General features: G+C 40.9%; 3 protein-coding genes across 3 annotated transcripts; 1 reads left to right on the plus strand and 2 right to left on the minus strand.

Annotated features, from left to right (window-relative positions):
* Nucleotides 1-566: 566 nt before the first annotated feature.
* On the plus strand, nucleotides 567-6,420 carry dlgap5 (discs, large (Drosophila) homolog-associated protein 5). The gene is made up of 19 exons (XM_085360518.1): nucleotides 567-593; nucleotides 1,482-1,729; nucleotides 1,813-1,994; nucleotides 2,174-2,248; nucleotides 2,363-2,402; nucleotides 2,501-2,578; nucleotides 2,698-2,787; nucleotides 2,902-2,982; nucleotides 3,103-3,140; nucleotides 3,234-3,484; nucleotides 3,734-3,895; nucleotides 3,981-4,069; nucleotides 4,217-4,377; nucleotides 4,467-4,568; nucleotides 4,737-4,989; nucleotides 5,077-5,654; nucleotides 5,795-5,960; nucleotides 6,124-6,167; nucleotides 6,310-6,420. The coding sequence occupies exons 2-19, from the start codon at nucleotides 1,492-1,494 to the stop codon at nucleotides 6,418-6,420; spliced, it is 2,739 nt and encodes a 912-aa protein (XP_085216644.1). The 5' UTR covers nucleotides 567-593; nucleotides 1,482-1,491.
* A 492-nt stretch (nucleotides 6,421-6,912) lies between these two features.
* On the minus strand, nucleotides 6,913-13,629 carry rsph10b (radial spoke head 10 homolog B). The gene is made up of 17 exons (XM_085361807.1): nucleotides 13,481-13,629; nucleotides 13,311-13,386; nucleotides 13,076-13,144; nucleotides 12,681-12,854; nucleotides 12,521-12,606; nucleotides 12,324-12,444; nucleotides 12,048-12,224; nucleotides 11,826-11,922; nucleotides 11,616-11,731; nucleotides 11,355-11,544; nucleotides 11,157-11,265; nucleotides 10,907-10,986; nucleotides 10,439-10,578; nucleotides 9,789-9,893; nucleotides 9,511-9,693; nucleotides 9,057-9,132; nucleotides 6,913-7,190 (listed from the first exon to the last, which is right to left on the minus strand). The coding sequence occupies exons 1-17, from the start codon at nucleotides 13,585-13,587 to the stop codon at nucleotides 6,913-6,915; spliced, it is 2,184 nt and encodes a 727-aa protein (XP_085217933.1). The 5' UTR covers nucleotides 13,588-13,629.
* An 892-nt stretch (nucleotides 13,630-14,521) lies between these two features.
* pms2 (PMS1 homolog 2, mismatch repair system component) lies at nucleotides 14,522-19,678 on the minus strand. Its single transcript, XM_085360519.1, has 15 exons — nucleotides 19,623-19,678; nucleotides 19,383-19,522; nucleotides 19,187-19,273; nucleotides 18,999-19,101; nucleotides 18,730-18,913; nucleotides 17,971-18,138; nucleotides 17,723-17,820; nucleotides 17,535-17,634; nucleotides 17,369-17,453; nucleotides 17,133-17,285; nucleotides 15,769-16,639; nucleotides 15,517-15,684; nucleotides 15,323-15,423; nucleotides 15,056-15,225; nucleotides 14,522-14,683 (listed from the first exon to the last, which is right to left on the minus strand). The coding sequence occupies exons 1-15, from the start codon at nucleotides 19,634-19,636 to the stop codon at nucleotides 14,540-14,542; spliced, it is 2,586 nt and encodes an 861-aa protein (XP_085216645.1). The 5' UTR covers nucleotides 19,637-19,678; the 3' UTR covers nucleotides 14,522-14,539.
* Nucleotides 19,679-20,090: the final 412 nt, after the last annotated feature.

Below are 20,090 nucleotides of genomic sequence, written 5' to 3' on the forward strand. Positions count from 1 at the left end.
TCACATTGTACAATCATTTCATTAGTTTTCTGTGGATGCATGTGTATTTTTATTTTAGGTTGCTTTGCAAAGTAACAAATAATGATTTACAGTTCATTTCATTCCACATGGATTTAACCCACATAGCTGATTGCTGATTATAAATAATTCCCGTGTTCAACTATATCAGCTAAACAACTTAATATTAATACTAATTGTTACCCTTCCTACTGTAAATGCCTGATTTTATCAGACACATGCATATTGTGTAATTATACAGGGTTTGACCTTAAAAAAAAAAAAAAAAAAAAGAATTTATTCCAAGCAAACGTTTTTATACAATTTTTTTCTCCACTTTTCTGGACTAATTTCAGCACACAATGGAAAGTTGTTACAACAGCAACAAAATAATCAGAAGAAGAAGAAAAGAAACTAACCAATCAGGGCTCACGTACGACTTGCAGCCAATCAGCGTAAACTTGGACAAATTTTAAAAACTCACCCGCCATGATTGTTATGTTTCTGCACTGAGCGTGTACGTTGCGCTGTCAGGTTTTAGTAAGTAGACAAAAAAGAAAAGAAAAATATTGTACCTCTTTGGAAAAAGAAAAAAGGTAAGTTGGGTTTTTAATCATAAAAGTTGTTCACTTAGATATATTTGTTAACGGAACGTTGAACTCTGCGCGAGTCCTTCTGTCAACAGTCGCGGTGGAGTGGGTTACAAAACTAGCATTGGTTGAATAATTAGCTCGTGTTCCTGGTTCGCCTTTGAAAGTATCTATTTCTACTCACTACACTTTTTAGTAGCAGTAGAACAAAACACTGTGCTGGCTCACGTTTATTTTCTCCAATTTTTGCCTTATTATATTTTGCTTTTACTCAGGTATGTAGTTGGTGTAAGGTTCACGTCTCCTTCAAATCATACTTTAATCCAGTAACACTGACGTTGACATTTGTTTGCAGAGAAACCACCAAGGAAAAAATTAAGCCATCGCGACGCCATTCCTGTCGTTGTTTTAACGCAATTGTTTGAATTTCCGGAGAATAAGAAAAGCGGGAGGGGAAAAAACACAGCGTCAATATTTTTGATCTGTTGGTTGTTGCGTCTGCAAGCTTGTAGCTAAACAGGCCAAAATGAAGCCGTTTTTGCCGTGTTACCATTTATAGTGCCTAGCCTATACCACATACTAAGAAGTGTTTTGTTTTTTGTTTTTTTCCCCTGACAGCTCTTGCTCAGTACATTGTCCATGTTTTGGGAATTATTTTTGTGTGGTTTTAAAATTGCCACCACATGAATAATGACACTAATACGTTTAAAAACTGCCTAATTTCTATTCTTATAGCTGATTACAACACAAAAAACGAAAAAATTTTGCCATTCAGTTTTTGATCCCTCTCGTTTTTATCTAATATGACAAATGTCTCCTAATGTCTGTAATATCCATTGCATGCAATCTGCAGTACCTTTCAAAACATTATGTTTCCCTTCTTGAAAAATCCAGATACCTGATTATGGAGTCACGATTTGCTCACCTGCGGCAGCGGGACACCAGTGTGTCGATGCTTAGGGTAAAAATGTCTCGGAGAAGGTCTCATTCCCAGAAGGAGAATCGAGAACGTACTGTGAACACCCGGAGGCAGCTGGATAAACTCCCAGAGCTGGAAATGTCCTCCCTGAATGCCTCTATTGCAGTGGCCAATATGTCAACCATACAAGAGAAGACGAAAAACAATGAAAAACCTGCTAAAGGTATGGCTTCACAGTTTTAAAAAAAAATGGACTGCTCTAGCTCTAGCTGATTTGTGCCCTTTCCCATGCTTGTTACTCCACAGCAAAAGCAGTGGAAGATAGGCTGAAACAGCTCGAGCGCTGGAAGGAGCGGAAGGCTCTTGAGAAGGAGAAAGAGAAGAGGGAAAGGGAACGTAAAGGGGTGTTTAAGATTGGTCTGTATCATCCAACGGGAACCATTACCTCACTACCTGCTGTCCCAGATGCCTCAGCAAAAATCCAAGAGGTAAGAGGGGACTTATCAAAAAACACTTTAGGTAACTTATTATAAAACAAGTCTGTGAATCACATTACTTCCCTATCTTTTTGTTGGTTCTTTCATAACTGTGATGACCACATGATATCAGAGGATATTCTTTTTGGTCTCAGTGGAATTTATTTATTTATTTTTGGTTATGTTTTCAGAAAAAGGCGAACACGGCTCCATCCCAAAGTATTAGAGTCACTCGTTCAATGAAACAGCAGCAGCAAGTGGAGAAGGTACTGTTTTCTTCCACGCATGCACCATTGTTTTCACAAGTTTCGTATTTAACTATTTAAAACAAAAAACTAATACTTTGTTCATTTGTTTTTCTATTGCCTCAATTTCTGCAGCCTCTGAAGATACAAGATCCAAATACTGGACTGAAGAAGGGTAAATTAACTGAATGCCCCTTAACTGAATTTTTATTTTTTTAAATGCAGCTTTTGATTAGAAGCAGTTTTAGTAATGACCTTCTTCTCTTTCTGTAGGACAACCTGCTGTGGAAAGATCAACAAGGACCCGGCTAGCTTCTGCCAAGCCTGCATCAACTACGACCAAGACCAAAGGTACAAATAATTTAAAAAAACTGCCCTTGAAACCAGCCATTGAGCTTTGTTTGTTTTGCAGTACTGCAATCCTGTGTTTAGCTCTTAATTTGTGTCTGTATTATCCCATTCTACCATAGAAGCACCTGCCGTACGAGCTTTGTCAACCAGATCTGCCAACAGACCTCCAGTTCCTGTGGTAAAAGGCAAACCTAAGGACAAGACTGCAGGTATTGTCTGGTTTGGAAGCTCATTTCATATCGAAACTGGGAAGGGAAGTTAAGAAATGGCGTTGAGGGATTAAAACAAATGGATATTTGTTTGTGTTTAATGTCTCTCACCAGTGTCCGATGCAAGAACCACAAGGAGCCGAGCAAATCTTAATCCTGTGGCTCCCCTGTCTGGTGCACAAAGGAACTGTAAAGGTATCATGAACCATAAAACCAAAACAAAATTTGTTCCAAATGTGTCTGCCTCACTTTACATTGTGAACAGTTGTTGGAATTTCTCTCACCATTTTTGTTGTCCTTCTTTATGAAACACAGAAGCAGTCAATGACACTATCCATCATGCTGTCTCAGAGGTGAGCAGTTCAGTGAAACACACGACAAACTAAACTTGTGAAACTTTTAAGTAACTTGGAGTTTAATTGCTTTGCTGCTCCTGTCGTGTGCAGGAACCTGAGCTGACAGTGCCTGAGATGCAGGACATTGAGAAAAGACCTAGTCCTCCCAGCCCGACACCATGTGCTGAGGAAGAAGACATGGTGGTGGATCAATCTCCAGCCAAGCCTGTTTCTGCTGATCTCGTCCCATCGACATCCTCATTTGCTCCAGAAGGTTTTCTCTTCCAGGCTCCGACTGGCTTGTCATCCTTCAAGTTTGAGCCTCTCACACCTCGTTCAGCAGACTCCTTCCTTACACCAAGGTCTGCTTCTTTTTTCCGTTTCATCTGCTCAAATTTTCCTTTTGCTAAATATGTACTGAAACACTGATGTTGGCCACAGTATTGCAAAACACCAATTAATAGATGTGTTTACTGCTGTTGTTACTCAGCATTACTGTGACGAGTCAGGCAGTAGTATCTTTTCTTTTTTCTTTTGGGCCCTTTTTAAAGAAAATATGTAGGCTTTAGAATTTCAGTCAATCTAAAAGCAGTGCTGTTCTTTCCATCCAGCTCCAGCTTCAACCTTCCACCAGCCCCCGTATTCAGTGATGAGCAGAGCGAATCGTGTCCACCTAAATCTCCTCTGCGCTCTCCTCCTCATACCTCTCCCACGGTTGTCCCTCCAAGTCCAGGTGGATCAGTGGAAACCAAGCACGACGTACCATATTTCAGGTACTTTTCATATTGTTTAGTCTTTCAAAAAAGAACGCCTTTTTTTTTTTTTTCTTTTAAAAACATTTTCTTTTAAATGCTTCAGATCAGAAATGGCCAATGAGACAGAGAGACTGATGAGCTTGTCTCTCCACTGGGAGTCTAAAGTGGAGGATGAGTCCATCCCAGAAGAAAGTGAGTTTATCTTCTACACCAATTGATTATTAAAACCTTGAATATTTAATTTTGGTTCTGTAGATAGTGGTTGTTTTTCATATGAGGAAAATGGTGGATTTCTCTGACTAATAGTAATTTTGTTATCTTCTTTCTCATCGTGTTCAGTGAGAGATCGCATGCGCACAGCTGTTGGCCAAGCACGGCTGTTGATGAAAGAACGCTTCAACCAATTCAGCGGTCTGGTGGACGACTGTGAGCTAGGCCGAGGGGAGAAGATCACCACCTGCACTGACCTGCAGGGGTTCTGGGACATGGTTTATTACCAGGTGATGCCTCGAGAGGTGCAACACACACATTAACACGCAAACAAGGAGAAGTGACCTAACATCTGTTTTGCACTCTTTCCGCATTCCAGGTCGAGGATGTCAACAAGAAGTTTGACGCTCTGAAAGAAGCGGAGGAGCGAGGCTGGGTGGAGGAGCACAAGCCTCCACCACGACAGAAGAAAGTAGTTAAGGTAAAGATTCCTAATTTAAGCTTTGGTTCAATAACACTGCTTTACTTTTGTCAACACACAGCTGTGCCATCATAAAACTAATTGAGTTTTATGGTTGCTGTTTCTGTAGTCATTTGCATATGAAGGCCTCCGTGTTTAAGAAAACAGCTTGTCCCGTCTTTTTCACAGAAACAGCTAGCAGCATCTGCCAAGCCTGCAGGAACTAATGCAGCAGCTAAGGCTCGTCTGGCTGCCGCAAAAGCAGCCATGAAAGCCAAAAAGCAGGCAGCTGAGGCAGAGAAGGCAGCCGGTGCTGCTAACACTGAAGACTGTCTCGTCTTGAGCTCTCAGAATCCACACCCACAAGCAGGGGCTCAAAGGCAGGACACAGTGGTCTTTGATGGAGGCTTCTTCCAGGTGGAGAGCCCAGCTAAACAATCAGGTGACTTGCATGCCAAAAGTTTGGACTTTGGATGACTCTGGATTTGGTCTAATCATATTGCACATGTTGGGTTTTTTCTTTGTTCAGTTAGGAGATCCAGCCATTTAAATGCTGCTGTGCTGCCTGGGGTCTCTCCCTGCTCCACATATCTCTCACCTAGAAGGGTCACCCGGCGCTCCCTTGCGTTGGCTCAGACACCTGTTCAACATGTTCACGCACCCGCACACCTCCGCCTCACTCTCAGACAAACCCCAGAACCAAAGTCTCAGTGCGGCACTCCTCAGGCGACCCAGAGCAGAAGGGACATCGTGAACATCTCAATGGATTTCTCACCTGTCAAGGAAGTGATTTCAGATGACACCCAACCTGACGGATGCCCTGCACAAGTGTCAGAAAAAGTCTTCACAGACATTCCCTCTGTTCCACAACTCCTTCCAGCAATCCTCGAGCCAGCCGAGGATGTAACTGTTGATAACCCTGTCAGTCCAGCAGTTCCAGGCTCTCCGTGCAAACAACCTGCCGTGCCCCCAGCTCCTGAGCCCTCATCAGCCCCGAGCTTTACACTGTCGCCCTGTGCAACTCCTAGCCAACCTTCCGTCTCTTCATCTGCTGTGCAGGGCCTAGTGGAGACTCTGTGTCACACACCAGACAGCACAGTCGTTGAGGTAAAATAAATTTCCCTCTCAATTCTGTTTTGTGCTTCAGAACAAATTTTTTTTTTTTTTTTTTTTTTTTTTTTTTTTTTTTGGGGGGGGGGGGTGTTTTCTAGCCATGTAATGAATATATTATTGTCTCGTAATTTTAGGAAATTTCTGGACTGGATTTTGAGAGATACCTCCAGCCCTCAGACAGATGCAGCCTGTCACCAAGGGACACAGTTGCGACAGAGACACTGTCACCCATGGCAGTGGATGTAGCGATGGAGAGTCCTAGAGGACAAGCTACGAACTTTCTTACTGAGAAAGAGTCTGGTAAGACTAATGTTTTATAACTTGGCAACACTAACTAATGAAAGAGATTTTTATGTTGAAGTGTTGTTGTTTTTTTTGGGGGGGGGGGGTTTGTCACCACATTTTTAAAAACTACACATTTTCACCATTTTATTCATTCTTTTGCTCACTTCTGTCACGACAGCACTGCCAGTGGTGTCTTCGGTGTTAACTCGTCACTCACGACAGGTCAAAGTTTTTCCACTTTTCTTCTAAACACTAGGGTTTTATGGAGTGGTTAAGTAGATAGATCGATCCTAATGTTTTGTCCAAAATTGTCTTTGTGATTTTTCTCTTTGGATTTTTTTTTTTTTCCCCTTTTATTCTTTAGGTACAGACAGCAGAGTCTGCCTTGCTTCTCTTCACCCCAGACCTGAAGGACAAGATACGCCAGTCAGTCTGTCCGAGTGACCTCATGGTCTTCACCCCTCCTAATATTTAGTAAAGAGACTGAAGAAAGTAAAGAAGTGTTTATTTTTGACTTGTTTTAGCAACTTTTTACACTTTTTAATATTAAAAAAAAAAAAAAAAAGATTTTTGACGTTCTTAGATGAGTAGAAAAGTTTTCTCACGCAAAGTTCTAATTAAAGTTTTGGTTACAACCAATAAAGAACTCTGTATCTATATCCAATCACAAATGAACAAAATGCTCAACGCTGTTATTACTGACTGCTTTTATTTGTTAAAACGGGATACACAAACAGAATCATTTGTTTCATCTTGTATTCTTCAATTTTCTGGGGGGTTTTTTGCTAAGGGGGGTGAGGGGCATTTCTTCTGAGAAGAGATGCAGTCACAAAATCTTTGTTGCAAAGTGGCAACTTGGAAAATTTGAAGATTTTTCATGAAACCAGCCCTTTACTTGCATGTCTTGTTAATAATGGAGTACAACGTGTGTGAGGTCATTGTATTAATATTTTCACTTCATAATGCTCTAAACTGAACCAACAAAACTAAGGACATGATAGCTGCATGTTGTTCTGACAGCATTATTTGGCTTTTGTTTCATCTTATCTAGAGCAACCTGAGATTCTGGGTGGTGCTTTTCTTCCATTATGTTTCTTGTGACCAGCTGGTAATAGTCAGATGCTGGGAAGAAAAAGTGGTTGAAGAATTCATCGACAGTCTTCATCTTAAGTTCCAATTTGCAGTCTTTAGTGTTGTTTTCTGCTGGTCTGCACATGATTTCACCTTCAGGATCGTCTGTGTACTCTAAAGGAAATAAACATGTTAGGCATTTTAGTTCTGACACAATCATTCTGAGAATTTGAAAGTACAAACCAGTTTTAAATATGTGATTTGTGAAGTGTGTATTTACTGTGCATGTCTAGCTTACATTGAATACAATAAATGTCCCTTCATTTTCTGAACCATTCTTATGTAAAACTTTGGGTCTATGAAATTTTGAATCTGTAATGATGACAGTAGGATAACATCAAGGGAAAAGAATTTAAGCCTTTTTAGGTGGTCAGTCTGCAAAACATTTAAGCATTTTCAAGGCGAAGTTATGGACTCGGTTTACATCCCAGTCACCACTGAAATGAAAGGTTATTGGTTTAAGTTCTTCAAAAAAACCCTGCCCAGGCAAGATAAGACCTGCTTCTAGCCCTCACGTCATACTGGGCTCTTTTTGTGCCACTTTTTTCATTCGTATGAACGCCATTTCCGCTGTGTTGGGTGTAACATAGCCAAACTTGCCAAGCGGTTTCGTTTTTGTAAAATCTTTAAAATTTCAGTCTGATGTTCTTAAATCAGCCTAAAATGACGGCGCAGCAAAAATACTCACACTCAACACCCTAGGGACCGTTTTGTGCCCCATTGAAACCCATTATAAACGCTATTTTTCACGGCAAAAAAATTACGGTCAAATCGATCGTGATCGGTTATGTTTCCGTTTGCAGTACTGGCCTTAGAATTGTAATTTTTTTATTTGTCCACCGGGTGGCGCCCTTGCTCCACATGTGACGCCTGCTGGAACATACACACCTTCTCCAGCGGCCTGCTCGAGACAGATACCCGGAAAAGGCAGACTAATTTCCTGCGTGCAGCAGCAGCTTGGCCCGCTGCTCGTTCCGGACCATTTTCTGCCCTTAGGATCGTTTGAGGGTGCATTAATTTTTTTTAATCAACAGGAAATGACGTATTTGTTTTCACGTGGTAGCGGAAGTGTGTGCTGCAGACACGGGAACCGAACCATATGCTCCGGCGCTGCGCGAAACACACCCGCGGCAGAGGCACTCCTCCCCGGGGGAGCAGGAGCAGCAGCGCCGCCTGGGGACATTTTCGGCTTCTGCAAAAAAAATTAAAAACGGATCGAAATTAATGTTGGTGCCAATCTTTTGTCCATCTAAAGGCCTAATTATAATAACAATAAAATATTACTTCAAATGTTTTTTTTGGAAAATATTTTATGTTTTATGTTTTATGTTTTTGGGGCAAAAAAAGCAGTGCGCTCATGTGACGAAACCGGGATATAAAGGGTTAAAATCCTCGAAATGTAATTAAAACTTGACATGAATATTTCAAGGAGAAGTAGGTCTAAAAGATTGGCTAATTTAAAGTGGAATAAAATATTAATATATAAATTTTTTATAGCACTTTTTGGGCGTGGTCGATAGTGTGCATTTTATGAAATGCGCTCCTGGAAAAAAAATAAAAGGCGATCGAAATGACTGTTGGTGCCAATCTTTAGTCCATCTAAAGGCCTAATTATAATAACAATTGAATATTACCTCAAATGTTTTTTTTGGAAAATATTCAAGTTTTTTGTTTTTTGGGGCAAAAAAAGCAGTGCGCTCATGTGACGAAACCGGGATATAAAGGGTTAAAATCCGCGAAATGTAATTAAAACTTGACATGAATATTTCAAGGAGAAGTAGGTCTAAAAGACTGGCTAATTTAAAGTGGAAAAAAATATGAATATATAATCTTTTTATAGCATTTTTCGGGCGTGGCAGAAAACGGTCCCTAGGGTGATGAACGTAAGTTTTTTAAAGTATGACGTGAGGGCTAGAAGGCCTGAAGTCCTATATATATATACACACACAGGCATGCATACACTGAAACTATAAACCAAACCTGCAGGCTCGGGTATCTCGTTGGCTTCCGTCTTGACATCCCACTGACTTCCATCCTGAGCACTGGAAATCCCAGTCTGCAATAAAGATGGGATTTTATCTTATTAAATATTTTAGCAAAGTTACTGCCAGTTTTGTGGCATATTCCAGAATCACCCTTCACAGATGCAGCCCCAGTCATCTTTTTGTGCATATAGTGTTGGTTGTTTTGTCAACCAATACTGGCCTGTATCGGCTAGTAAAACTGCCAGAAGGAAAAATGAGTAACACTGAAAGTAAATGAATAGGGGAAAAAATACAGGAGCTTGTTAATTTTGAAATATATAATTATGTCACAGCTTGCAAAAATATGTTTGGTCCTTAATATGTTTGAACAACTACATATTTTACATGTGACATGACATTACAAGGTTAGCAGATACAGAGATTATGAAAGCGTTGAGACAGGATCTGACCAACTGGAAGGGGCTGTTTTTTGTCTGTATCATCTCTTCACTGACCTCCACCTCAGGCGAATCCTTCCTGGTTTCAGTGTTGGACCCAAAAACCCGATGGTCCTCCTTCAGTGTTTCAGAAACCTGCTCACATGTAACTTCTGCGCAGCCCAGAAGCACCTCAAAAAACTCAAGGAACGTAATCTGCAATGGAAAGAACAGAACAACAGCTCTCATGATTCAAAAAGAGTAATATTGTACCAAAAAACAGCTGAATGAGTTTACTGATGTAAACAGACCTCCAGATCAACACTGGCAGAAAGGTTGTCGGGGTTGTGGCTTTCTGTATTGATGATCTCCAATAACCTCCTTGTGGTCAGCTTATGGTCCAACAAATGGAAATCCTGCAAGTGGTTACAACATGAGGTTTTAACTTTGATTAATTGTTTTTGTGATAAATAGGCATGTCATTCATCCTATCTGCTGTTGTTGTTGATAAAGACATTTAAATCAGATTTGTTTGACCATAAATCCACTTTAATTTTTTTAAAGTATTGTATTAATGTCAAATCTGGGACATAAAACTTTCATTCAGTTTTATTTATATAGTGCCAAATTACAACAACAGTTGTTTCTGTGTGCTTTATAATATAAGGGAAAGACGATGCAATAATACAGGGTTAACCCAAACAATCAGATAACTTCTAACAACAAGCACTTGGTTATAGTGGGAAGGAAAAATTCCCATTTAACAGGAAGGAAGAAACCTCCAACAGAACCAGGAGGAAGAGCCACCTGCCGTGACCAGCTGGGAGTGAAGGGAAAGAGGGAATAGAGCAGCAGTAATCATTTAATACTGAGAAGCTTTTAGTTTGCACTGATGAAACAGGCAGCAAAAATGTAATGTACTATTTATACAAGCAAAGAAAAGTGTTACAGTTTGTTGCACCTTGAACATCCACAGCAGGTGATGGCAGGTCATGGTCTGTTCATCCCTGGTGGCTGTGCAGAAAAGCTGAAAGACTTCCCAGCACCTCTTCATATAGTTCATAGCCACCACTCCAACGTCTGGCTGCCTAAACAGAAAGCCTGGACAGACGCAACTATTGTTAATGAACAGTTAGTACTACATACTATAGAGTTAAGCAAGAGTGTTAAACACTACAACATCAGGATTCTACAGGAGTATCAAAACCTGTGAAGAAACCCAATTGAGGAACCAACAAACTACTAAACCAAAACATTAGTAGTAACTGAACTTTTCTTTCACCGATTTGCTCTTTTAGTTCTGATTACAGTGTCGTTTGCTGTTACCTAGCAGTACCGCTGATGAACGGATTGTCTCTGAAGTTCACCAGCTAGTGAAATACAATTTAAATGAATCACATACAATTGGGTCTGTAGCATGTGTAAGCACCTTTTACATTCTTAGCATTTGGAAGGATGTCATCTGTCATCAGTTTGGAAAAACAGGCAGCCAGAAGGTGCTTTGGTGACCTGTAAATAGAGAAAAAAATGAATTATTACAGATAACTGATCATGATTAATCCCGATTAAACAAAGTTTTCTTGAGTATAAACAAACTGATTTTATTAAGTTTATTAAGGGACACCCCAGGCAGTTTCATTGTGATATCTTCTGATAAAGATAGGAACAGGTTCCCTTACACCATGTCTTTACTGTGGATGTGGTGGGCCACAATGACAAGATAGCTGATGAGCTTGCGAAGCAGCACAGGCGTGAAAGGCGAGTGTATCTCTGCTGGATCAACATCCTCTGAAACACACAGAGTGAAAGCGGTTAAAATAACCTATAAATACTCTCAGAGGATCATTCAGTGTCTGCTGTGGAGCAGTCCCTTTCACCTCTGATAAGACGGTCTATCTGTGTCAGAGTTATGCCGTGATGATGAATGTTACAGTCTTTGAGCAGGCGCCAGAACTGAAGACGGGACAGCAGGAGGGTGTTCACCGGGGAGTGGGCATAACCAAGCCTGCTGTAGAAACTACAAATTGACCTCAGCTCTCTTTCTTGCCTCAGCACCACAAACTCCACCTGTTACACATGATACACGGTTTCAGGGTGGGAACACGGCTGTAAATGAGGACGCTGGGCTGAGGACTGACCTGTTTGCGCTCTGTGTCACGTTTTCTTTCCGGGATCATGTCCAGGAGACAGTCAATGTTCAGAGCCATGTCTGGTCCCAGTAAAGATGAGTTACTATGTGACAGTGGGAACGCACCTATGACAAATTTCAGAAGGATTTCAAGACTGCAGGATTGCTTATTTCCTCCTTTACTATTTTGAACATACTCTTGAATACTGTTGCTCCTTACCGAGAGGAGCACTATGTGCTCTCAGGTTGGGTGTGATAATTTGGTCATCCACAAAGTGTCCCTCGAATGCACGCCCGTCACTCAGTGTGAATTTTCCCTAACAAAGGTGACATTTTTCTGAATTTTACAATCAGAGTTGATTCATTCTGCACTTTTAATACATCAATAAGAAAGCATACTGTGGATTTCTCTAAACTTTTTCCAGCTGACAGTGAAACACACCTGCCCGTGCTTTTTATTGTTCTTCCATTCTCCTTCATAGATCGCACCACCAGCGTAGTAAAAGGTTCCCCATCCATGCCTCTGACCCTGAGCAAATTCCCCTGTGTATCGATTGCTCTGGGAATACTGAGATCCATCTTTTCGTCTTAAATTCCAGACATGTGTGCCTTGGCCATGCTGCCGCAGGAGCAACCAAAACATAAATCTGATTCAAGAATTAATTTTTTTTAAGCTTTATAACTTCATATATAATTAAACTAGGGTTTTCTTTCATACCTGCACTCCATCCTGCCATGCCCCAACATACTTCTGTCCCAGATTCAGCCACCGCATCGTGCCCTTTCCATGCCTCTGGTTGGTCTTCCACTCACCAGAGTAAGTGTTCCCAGAAGGGTAGCTATCAGGAACAGATGTTATTGCAGGGTAATTCAAATACAACACCAGATGAGGAGATATATTCACCTGATGCATACCATCTCAGTCCACATCCTTCTCTGTTGTTCCTCACCCAATCTCCTTTGTACCAAGAGTTTTTTTCCTCGTTATAATACGCCGTACCCTAGCACAAACGAGACCAATTAAAAAGAGACAACCAAATTCCTAAAAAATGACAAAATCAATGGTAAATCATACCTTTCCATGTCTCTTGCCCTGATGCCACTGCCCGCTGTAAAACAAGCTGTTTTGGGTACATTTGTAGGTTCCTGTCCCATGTGGTATACCGTTGTAAACCTCCCCCTTATAGGTGCTGCCATCTGCCCATGTATAAGTGCCCTGGCCCATGGCAATATTGTGTACAAACTCTCCCTATTAGATAAATTCAATTCAGTATTTTGCCTGCATTCCTTTATCAAAGACTTTGCCTCCACATTATGTTTCATTACACCTTACTGACCTGTATTTTTATGAGTGTGTATATAAAGGATGGCTGTTTTTAGAAATGTTACATATACATTGACTTTTCAAAAACCCTGCTTAAGAAAGGATACTGTACAGTTAGTTTTTAATGCATAATTTCTGTATGCTACCTCATATTTTAGTCCAGCTGCCCGTGTGAATGTGCCGAATCCATCCATAAGTCCTTTGGAAAACATGCCCTTCACAAAAATACAATTCAAACATACATTTTTGTTATTTGTTTGATGCATTTTTTTTTGGAAGGATATAAACACATTTCAAAATATATTATAATATAATAAATCCTTAATTGATTTATGAAATTCGGTCATTATTTGTATTTGAAATTCATTTGTAAAGCTGTACCTTGTACACATGGCCTCCTTCAAAATAAGCTACACCTTGTCCATGAAACTGCCCTTCACAGGTTTCCCCTTCATATCTGTCAGAAAGACACCAAACCTCACACCCTGAGTAACTTATACGTTCTCTAAAAACAATTATTCACATAACTAACGTCGTGAATAACAATGTACCTCTGTTCAGTTAAGATAACAAGTGGGGGAAGTTCATAGTTGCCTTCGTCCTCGGGCTGCTCGTCACTGTCAGGATGATTCTGGAGCTTGATTTGGCTCATCGTCATCGACTTTTAAGATCGTCTACCCTCCTCCGTTTTGGATGTCATACCCAACTGTTATTGTTTTCCCTTTTTATTATTATTTTTCCCAATCAAACATTTTCCTTAGCCTCTTTTCTATTTCTCATCTTGTCTCAAGTACTGCACAAGCTGGGAATAGGAACTTAACCATGGCAACGGACGCTTACAACTACGGAAGCCTGAAAGAAAGCCTTCATTTGAGTTTGCTAGGCTAATCCTTGGTCACACCCTGACCTGGTGGGCTTTGAATGCGCAACTGATCTAGTATTTACGATAACCTTAATAAAAGGCATTTTGTGAGCGCAAATAAGTAAATAATAAAACATATTTTCCAGATACAGCAGTCGGACACTTTCAAGCGTCATTAAACACTCATTATGGATTTCAAAGTAATGGAAAATACATTATTTCCATTGTTAAATTACTTCTGCTAATCTTAAATCGGCATTTGCTACTGGAAATTTAGATAGTCTGATGTGTATAACGTTTACAAATCCAGTGGCTGATAAAACGATCCCAAATCTTGTGGTCCTAAAGTGACGATATTTACAGATCGTTTGCTTTTCTGCATTTGCCTTCAGTAATTTTACCACTCAGGTGTGAATCTAGGTTGACCTCACTCCAGTAGCAGACCCATTCAGTCAACACAACACAATGCAAACCTGTAAATAAATGATTTAAAGTAACAGAGACAGAATACATATATTTTTCCAGTATCTTTTTTTATTGTTCTGTGTAGTGTATATTAAAATAAAAAAATATAATATGTAATATACATTTTTAAAATCTAAACACAACTAAACATGACATTAAATCAATAACAAACCATTTAACTCTACAATATACCATAAGAGTGGTTTGACAGAAGTAATCTGGAGTGAGGACACATTTGAGTTATCTTAAATCAGTTACTCCAACAGTTCCTTCCTTTGCAGACTCAGTATTGTGAGATGACGTCCAGGTTAGCGAGGTGCCTCATGGTTGGCCTGCCGTGAGGACAGTTCCATGGATGCTCGAGCTCCCCCATGTGAACCACGAGCTTCTTCATCTCATTAACACTCAGAGCAGTGCCGATCATCACCTGATGAGCAGAAAATGTATCAAAAAGCATTTTTAAAATAATGTTATGCAATTTCCCTATAATGACATTTTTAAAAGATCTTAGATAACTACAAATTACTAGCATTACTAACAGGGTGTATCATACCATATAGTTTATGTATGTAGCTTTCCAAATCAAGCTTCCTCAAAGATGAATATCATTTCTGAGTCCAAAAAAACGTAATATCACGATGGGCAAAACAATCTAGAAATCGAGACTTCAAAAGTGGACTTTAGAAACCAATAAGTGGCCACGTCCATCCTTTATATACAGTCAATGCTGCAGTCTATGACTATCCAGTCAAAACTTGAGTGAGCACTTAAAAACAACGTCACAGTGATATAAACTCACAGATTTCCGACAAGCTCTGGAGGCGAACATCTGCCTGACTCTGGATGGTCGACACATAACCCCTGGACTGTCGCTCAGCATGAAGATCAGTTCTTCGATGTCTGATGGACCGAATGTCCAGTTTTTACTGGTGGGCAGTGAGACCAACTTCACTCTCTCCATCACCTGAGCTGCAGTCCCCAAAAAATAAACAACAAATATAAGCTTCATATTTGTAACTGTCAAAATAATCAGATCACTTTTAATCCCTGGTGCAAATTGTATTACCGTCCTCATCAATCAGAAATTCAAAGCCATTGCCCTTGAAAATCTCGATGTTCTCTATGAGTACGTTCTCACTGACTGCAGTGAGGTGAAGTTTTTGTGGGCTGCAAACGGAAAAAGAAAATAAATAAAAACATACTCGGATTGCCATTGGAAACATTCCAAACACGGTTTTACTCAGTGATTTACACTCTTACACAATGAGCTTCTGCCCTTGGAGTACGGTGTGCTGCTGTAGCATCTCAAAGTTGTACTTCTCATCTGTGGCATGCTGATCAATCATGAAAAGGTCCGACTTGAGTTTTGTGATAATGAAGCCCAGGTTAAACTGACCGATGATCTCCATTTCTTTAAACATTTCTTTACTGAAGGGATTAAAAACATTTTTCTTTTAATTATTTGTTTGAAAATTGCACACCGACAGTTAAGTCCATACCTCTAAAATCTACCTGATCTCCTTCTTGAGCTCTTCTTCTGCACTCTGGTTTTCTCCTGGATTGATCTTGGCTCTGAAGCGTCTGTACAGCAGCTCTTCCCCGGCCCTTTGTTTCTGCTGGTCATGTAACCTCCTCATCTTCTTTGCAAGCTCTGCTAAAGAGAACTGAAGATGCACAGTCCTCCTCTGCAGGGAGACTGGAGCATCCACTGTCAAGGGAGGTTTCTCACCAGCGTTTGAAAAAGTGCTGGATTCTTCTTCTGAAGGGAAATGTGGATCGTCTTTCCTGGCCCTCTTGGCCTCTGGACTGACAGCAGAGTCCTCATAAGGAGTGCATGCTTCAGTCTCTAACTCTGGATCTTCGGGAACAGTGTGAATGTTGCCTGATGTCTCTTTAAAAGTTTCATTATTAACACTCGTTCTGTCCACTTTTGGAGGACCGGACTCCAGGTCAGAACACTGAATATCGGGTTTTGCTTCAGCTGTGTTACAACTGGACCCAGCACTGTCTTTTTGAGAATCAGTGTCCTCGCAGGACATCACTCGGTACCTAAACCCATCTAGCACCGACTTCCCTGCCGACGAGCATTTATCCAGCTGTCTTGTGTATTTTAATGGAGATTTTAAACTTGAGTTGCAGGAAGTTTTTACAGGATCCTTAAAAAAAGACTGCAGTGTTTTCTGTGTTGTGCCACTGCCGGAAGCTTTTTCCTTACTCGACTTCCCAGAACTGGAACTGTAATGACTTGAAAAAGCAGCTTTTAGGCCGGCCAGATTCAGGGATGACTTTGGGCTCAGAATAACAGATTCGGTGTCCTCCTCACGTTCTGCCTTGTTCTCGTTAGACAAGACAGTTCGGCAAGGTTCAGATGTTGATGTTGCATCTATGAAGAAGCACAGAAACAAAATGAAACTTTTAAGAACAGCTAATAAAAATACCATTCATTGGAAAAGGGATAATTAAATACTGAACACAAAATGTGCTGATTTGATTAAACCTGGCAGGGTCCATATGCCTATGATATCCCATGAAGTAACTGTACATTATTGTCTTGGTAGGACATTTCTGAAAATAATATATGAATCCATGCTTCATTTGATAATACTTTGTAATACTTTATGGACTTCTCCCATAAAGTAAACAGATTTTGTAAAAAGATTCTACACGTGGCCATGCATTATTAGAAGATAAATACTATGTAGCTCTCATGCTCCCACACTTAATTAACTCATAACCATGGCGTTATTTCCTCCTTCCCTTACATTACTAACCAGTGAGCGCAAGGACAAATATTCCTAAAAACCTCTCAGTGTTGCTATTTTACCGTATTATTAATGTAAAGATATGAGGGTCTACATGTAAAGGTGTATTCTTACTGGTGCTGGGTGCAGGTGTATAGTTCAGGCTGATCTTATTGACTCCACCCTCATATATGGCGATGAGAGAGGTCTTCAGAATAGCCAACAGGAGTTTCTCCTCCTGAAGGAAAATCTGTCGCTTGTCCGGGGTTACATTCACATCCACACACTCTGAAAACACAACGCACATGCACTCAGGGAAATCAAACGGGTTCCATAAATTACATCAGCTTGATTAATCCCCATTTTCTCACCTGAAGCAACAGCTACGTTCAAGGCAACAAATGGATACTGATGTCTGTTGTACATGTGATACACTTCGTTTACGAGTTTGGTCACCTGCAGGGTGGGAATAACCAGAGTTCAGGCAGGAATGATGAAATCTGACACCTCCTCATAAAGCCACTCAGCAGGAATTACCTTCAGGGGGTCACAAGGCCGACTGTTAATGAAAAAGAACTGCCTGTCTGTGGTGCTTCTCCCAACACCGTGGTCACCTTGAGACACAAAACCTGTGATCCTGTCAAAAGCAAACAAAATAATAATAATTACAAAAAAGAAAATAATAACAAGAATTGTGCAAAAAGGTCTTCCTATAAAACACTCACGAGAAAAGCTGTTTGGGTAGATCTGCACCCTTGAGTCCATATTCTTCAATAACATTTTCAGTGGGAGAAACTTGCTGGAAAGGTAGAAGACTCTGCAGCTGCAAGATGTACAGCCAGCACATAATCACAGAAAAAAAAATTAATATGAAATAAAACATTTAGCAAGCACATGAACCGCTTTTTTGACAAGCCTCTTTTATGAAGTATCAGGCCAGTGGCTTTGTTGTTATTAGCAACAGCATATTAACCTGCTTTGGTCCAAATATGGCTCCAATGTTGTCTCTCATACTTTGGCTGCCAGTAGTGCTGAGGACTGTGCTGCGCTTTCCCTGCCCATTTTGGTTGGAGCAGGTAATGCGCACTCCTGTAGAAATGATACAGTAGGACTGCAGCACATGTATCATTTTGGCATACTCCTAAAAACACAGAACAAGATAATAGCCGTTATTAAGGTCTGTTGACATTGTTGATCTAATTTGTTACTTTAAAGTTAAACTTGGCATAGAAAATACCCACTCTTGCCGCCGCCTCTCATCTAGGACAACTCCAGAGTAGAACAAAGCCCAGGAAACTGGCTCTGGAGCCCGAGTTGTATGTTGAGGCGAACCAGCCCATCTCAGAGATGTGACCTACCACGTACCACAAGCTAGTTTTGAAAGCCACGGATCAACACACCAGGACCTTGTCCCTGATCACCGCTCACCGCACTGGGACTGGCTCACGGGTGGAACCCTGGTAACCCTGAGTTTTTAACCCTTGATTTTTTTTGGACTTCATAGGGGTTGTTAGAATTGCTCTTTGTCTGGCTCCTCACCCAGGACCAATTTGCCTTGGGAGACCCTACCAGGGACAAACTGCCCCTGACAACATAACTCCTGGGATCACCGGAACGCACAAACCCCTCCACCGCGATAAGGTGGCGATTCACAGAGGGGGCACCTGAAGCCCACTTTTGGAAAACTCAGTATGTGAAGAAAGACAATGAAAGAGACGACTGAATGCCCGACCTTCTTAATATTGCGTTGAAACTCTTTGTGTCGAACAGGCAGGGTGGAAAAGAGCTGCTGCAGGCTGACCGTGGTGCCCTGTTGCCGAGGATGAGGGGTCCTCTGCACTAGGTGGCCTTTGTGGTCAAAAACCAACTTTGTGCCCACCTGGCTGGACTCGTGGCAGGTAATGACACTTAAGTCACTACAATAAGGAGCAAGAGCAAATTTTAGCTGGCAAATAATTTAGTTTTATATCTAAAATTACCGCAGAACGTGAAATACTTTACCTCAGAGCACATAAAGAGCTCAGGGCTTCACCTCTGAAGCCAAATGTTTCCACGTGGATGAGGTCAGAGAAATCCCTCAGCTTTGATGTGTGATGCTTCAGTGCTGTGGAACACACAGATGATTTCTTCTTAACAAACAAGCACAGGCAGATATTGTCTAATTACACAGATACAAAGGTGACACTTACTCAGTCCTTCAAAGTTGGCCTCCTCAACACCTTTGCCATTGTCTGCCACCTCCACTTGTTCAGCTCCACTCTCCTTCAGCTTGACATCTGCAGCATGCAAACATGTGATACATTAAACTATATCTAACAATGCAAAACAGTATTATTAGGCAAACGGGACTCTATCGAAAAATACTTTGGGTAAATATTTAATTACCAATGTTGGTGGCTCCTGCATCAATGCTATTCTCCACCAGCTCTTTGACAGCAGTGGCCAAAGTCAGCACCACCTGTCCTGAGCAAATCTGATGCACCGAGTGCTTATCAATAGCTCTGATGGCCCCGGCAGGTTCAGAGCTGCAGCAAAGAAAAGCAATGTTGAATTCCAGTGTACAAGGTAACAAAAGTTTAAAAAACACAAATATATGCATATGAACAAATGCTCTCGCTAGCTTACCATGCATCAGACATCTTCGAAGAGTGGAGTGACTTGAGAGTTTAAATTTGTTTTTTTCTGTAAAACACCGAATAGTTAGTCCCTGCCGTCCCTTCTGTCAAATAGTATCATTGGCACTGCTTGCCAGTACATCCACTACCCGACACCATGCTGTAAACACAAACCTAAAGCAAGTCCCGCGCGAACTGCGCAGATTGCTCGCGAGCGTCACGTGTGCGCAGAACAGCGCAGCTTCCTATTAAAAGCAGCAAAACAGTAATATAATGAGTGCGTAAGAACACAGCCTCAAAAATAAATACAATAGTAGCAAAAAAAGTAAAATAAATGGCACTGTTAGAGTAAGTATTTTCAAAGCTGTTGCCTAAAGCTTAGTATTATTTCATCACCAAACCGACTCCGTAACGTGTCAGGGCGAATGTGCAATTATCCAGTTTTTAAAAACGAAAAGACGACTTTTTAACTACAGGG

The sequence above is a fragment of the Diplotaxodon limnothrissa genome, linkage group LG8 (assembly GCF_057381915.1).
Source record: "Diplotaxodon limnothrissa isolate DT_005_m linkage group LG8, D_limnothrissa_male_GT1.1, whole genome shotgun sequence".
NCBI classification, from domain to species: Eukaryota; Metazoa; Chordata; class Actinopteri; order Cichliformes; family Cichlidae; genus Diplotaxodon; species Diplotaxodon limnothrissa.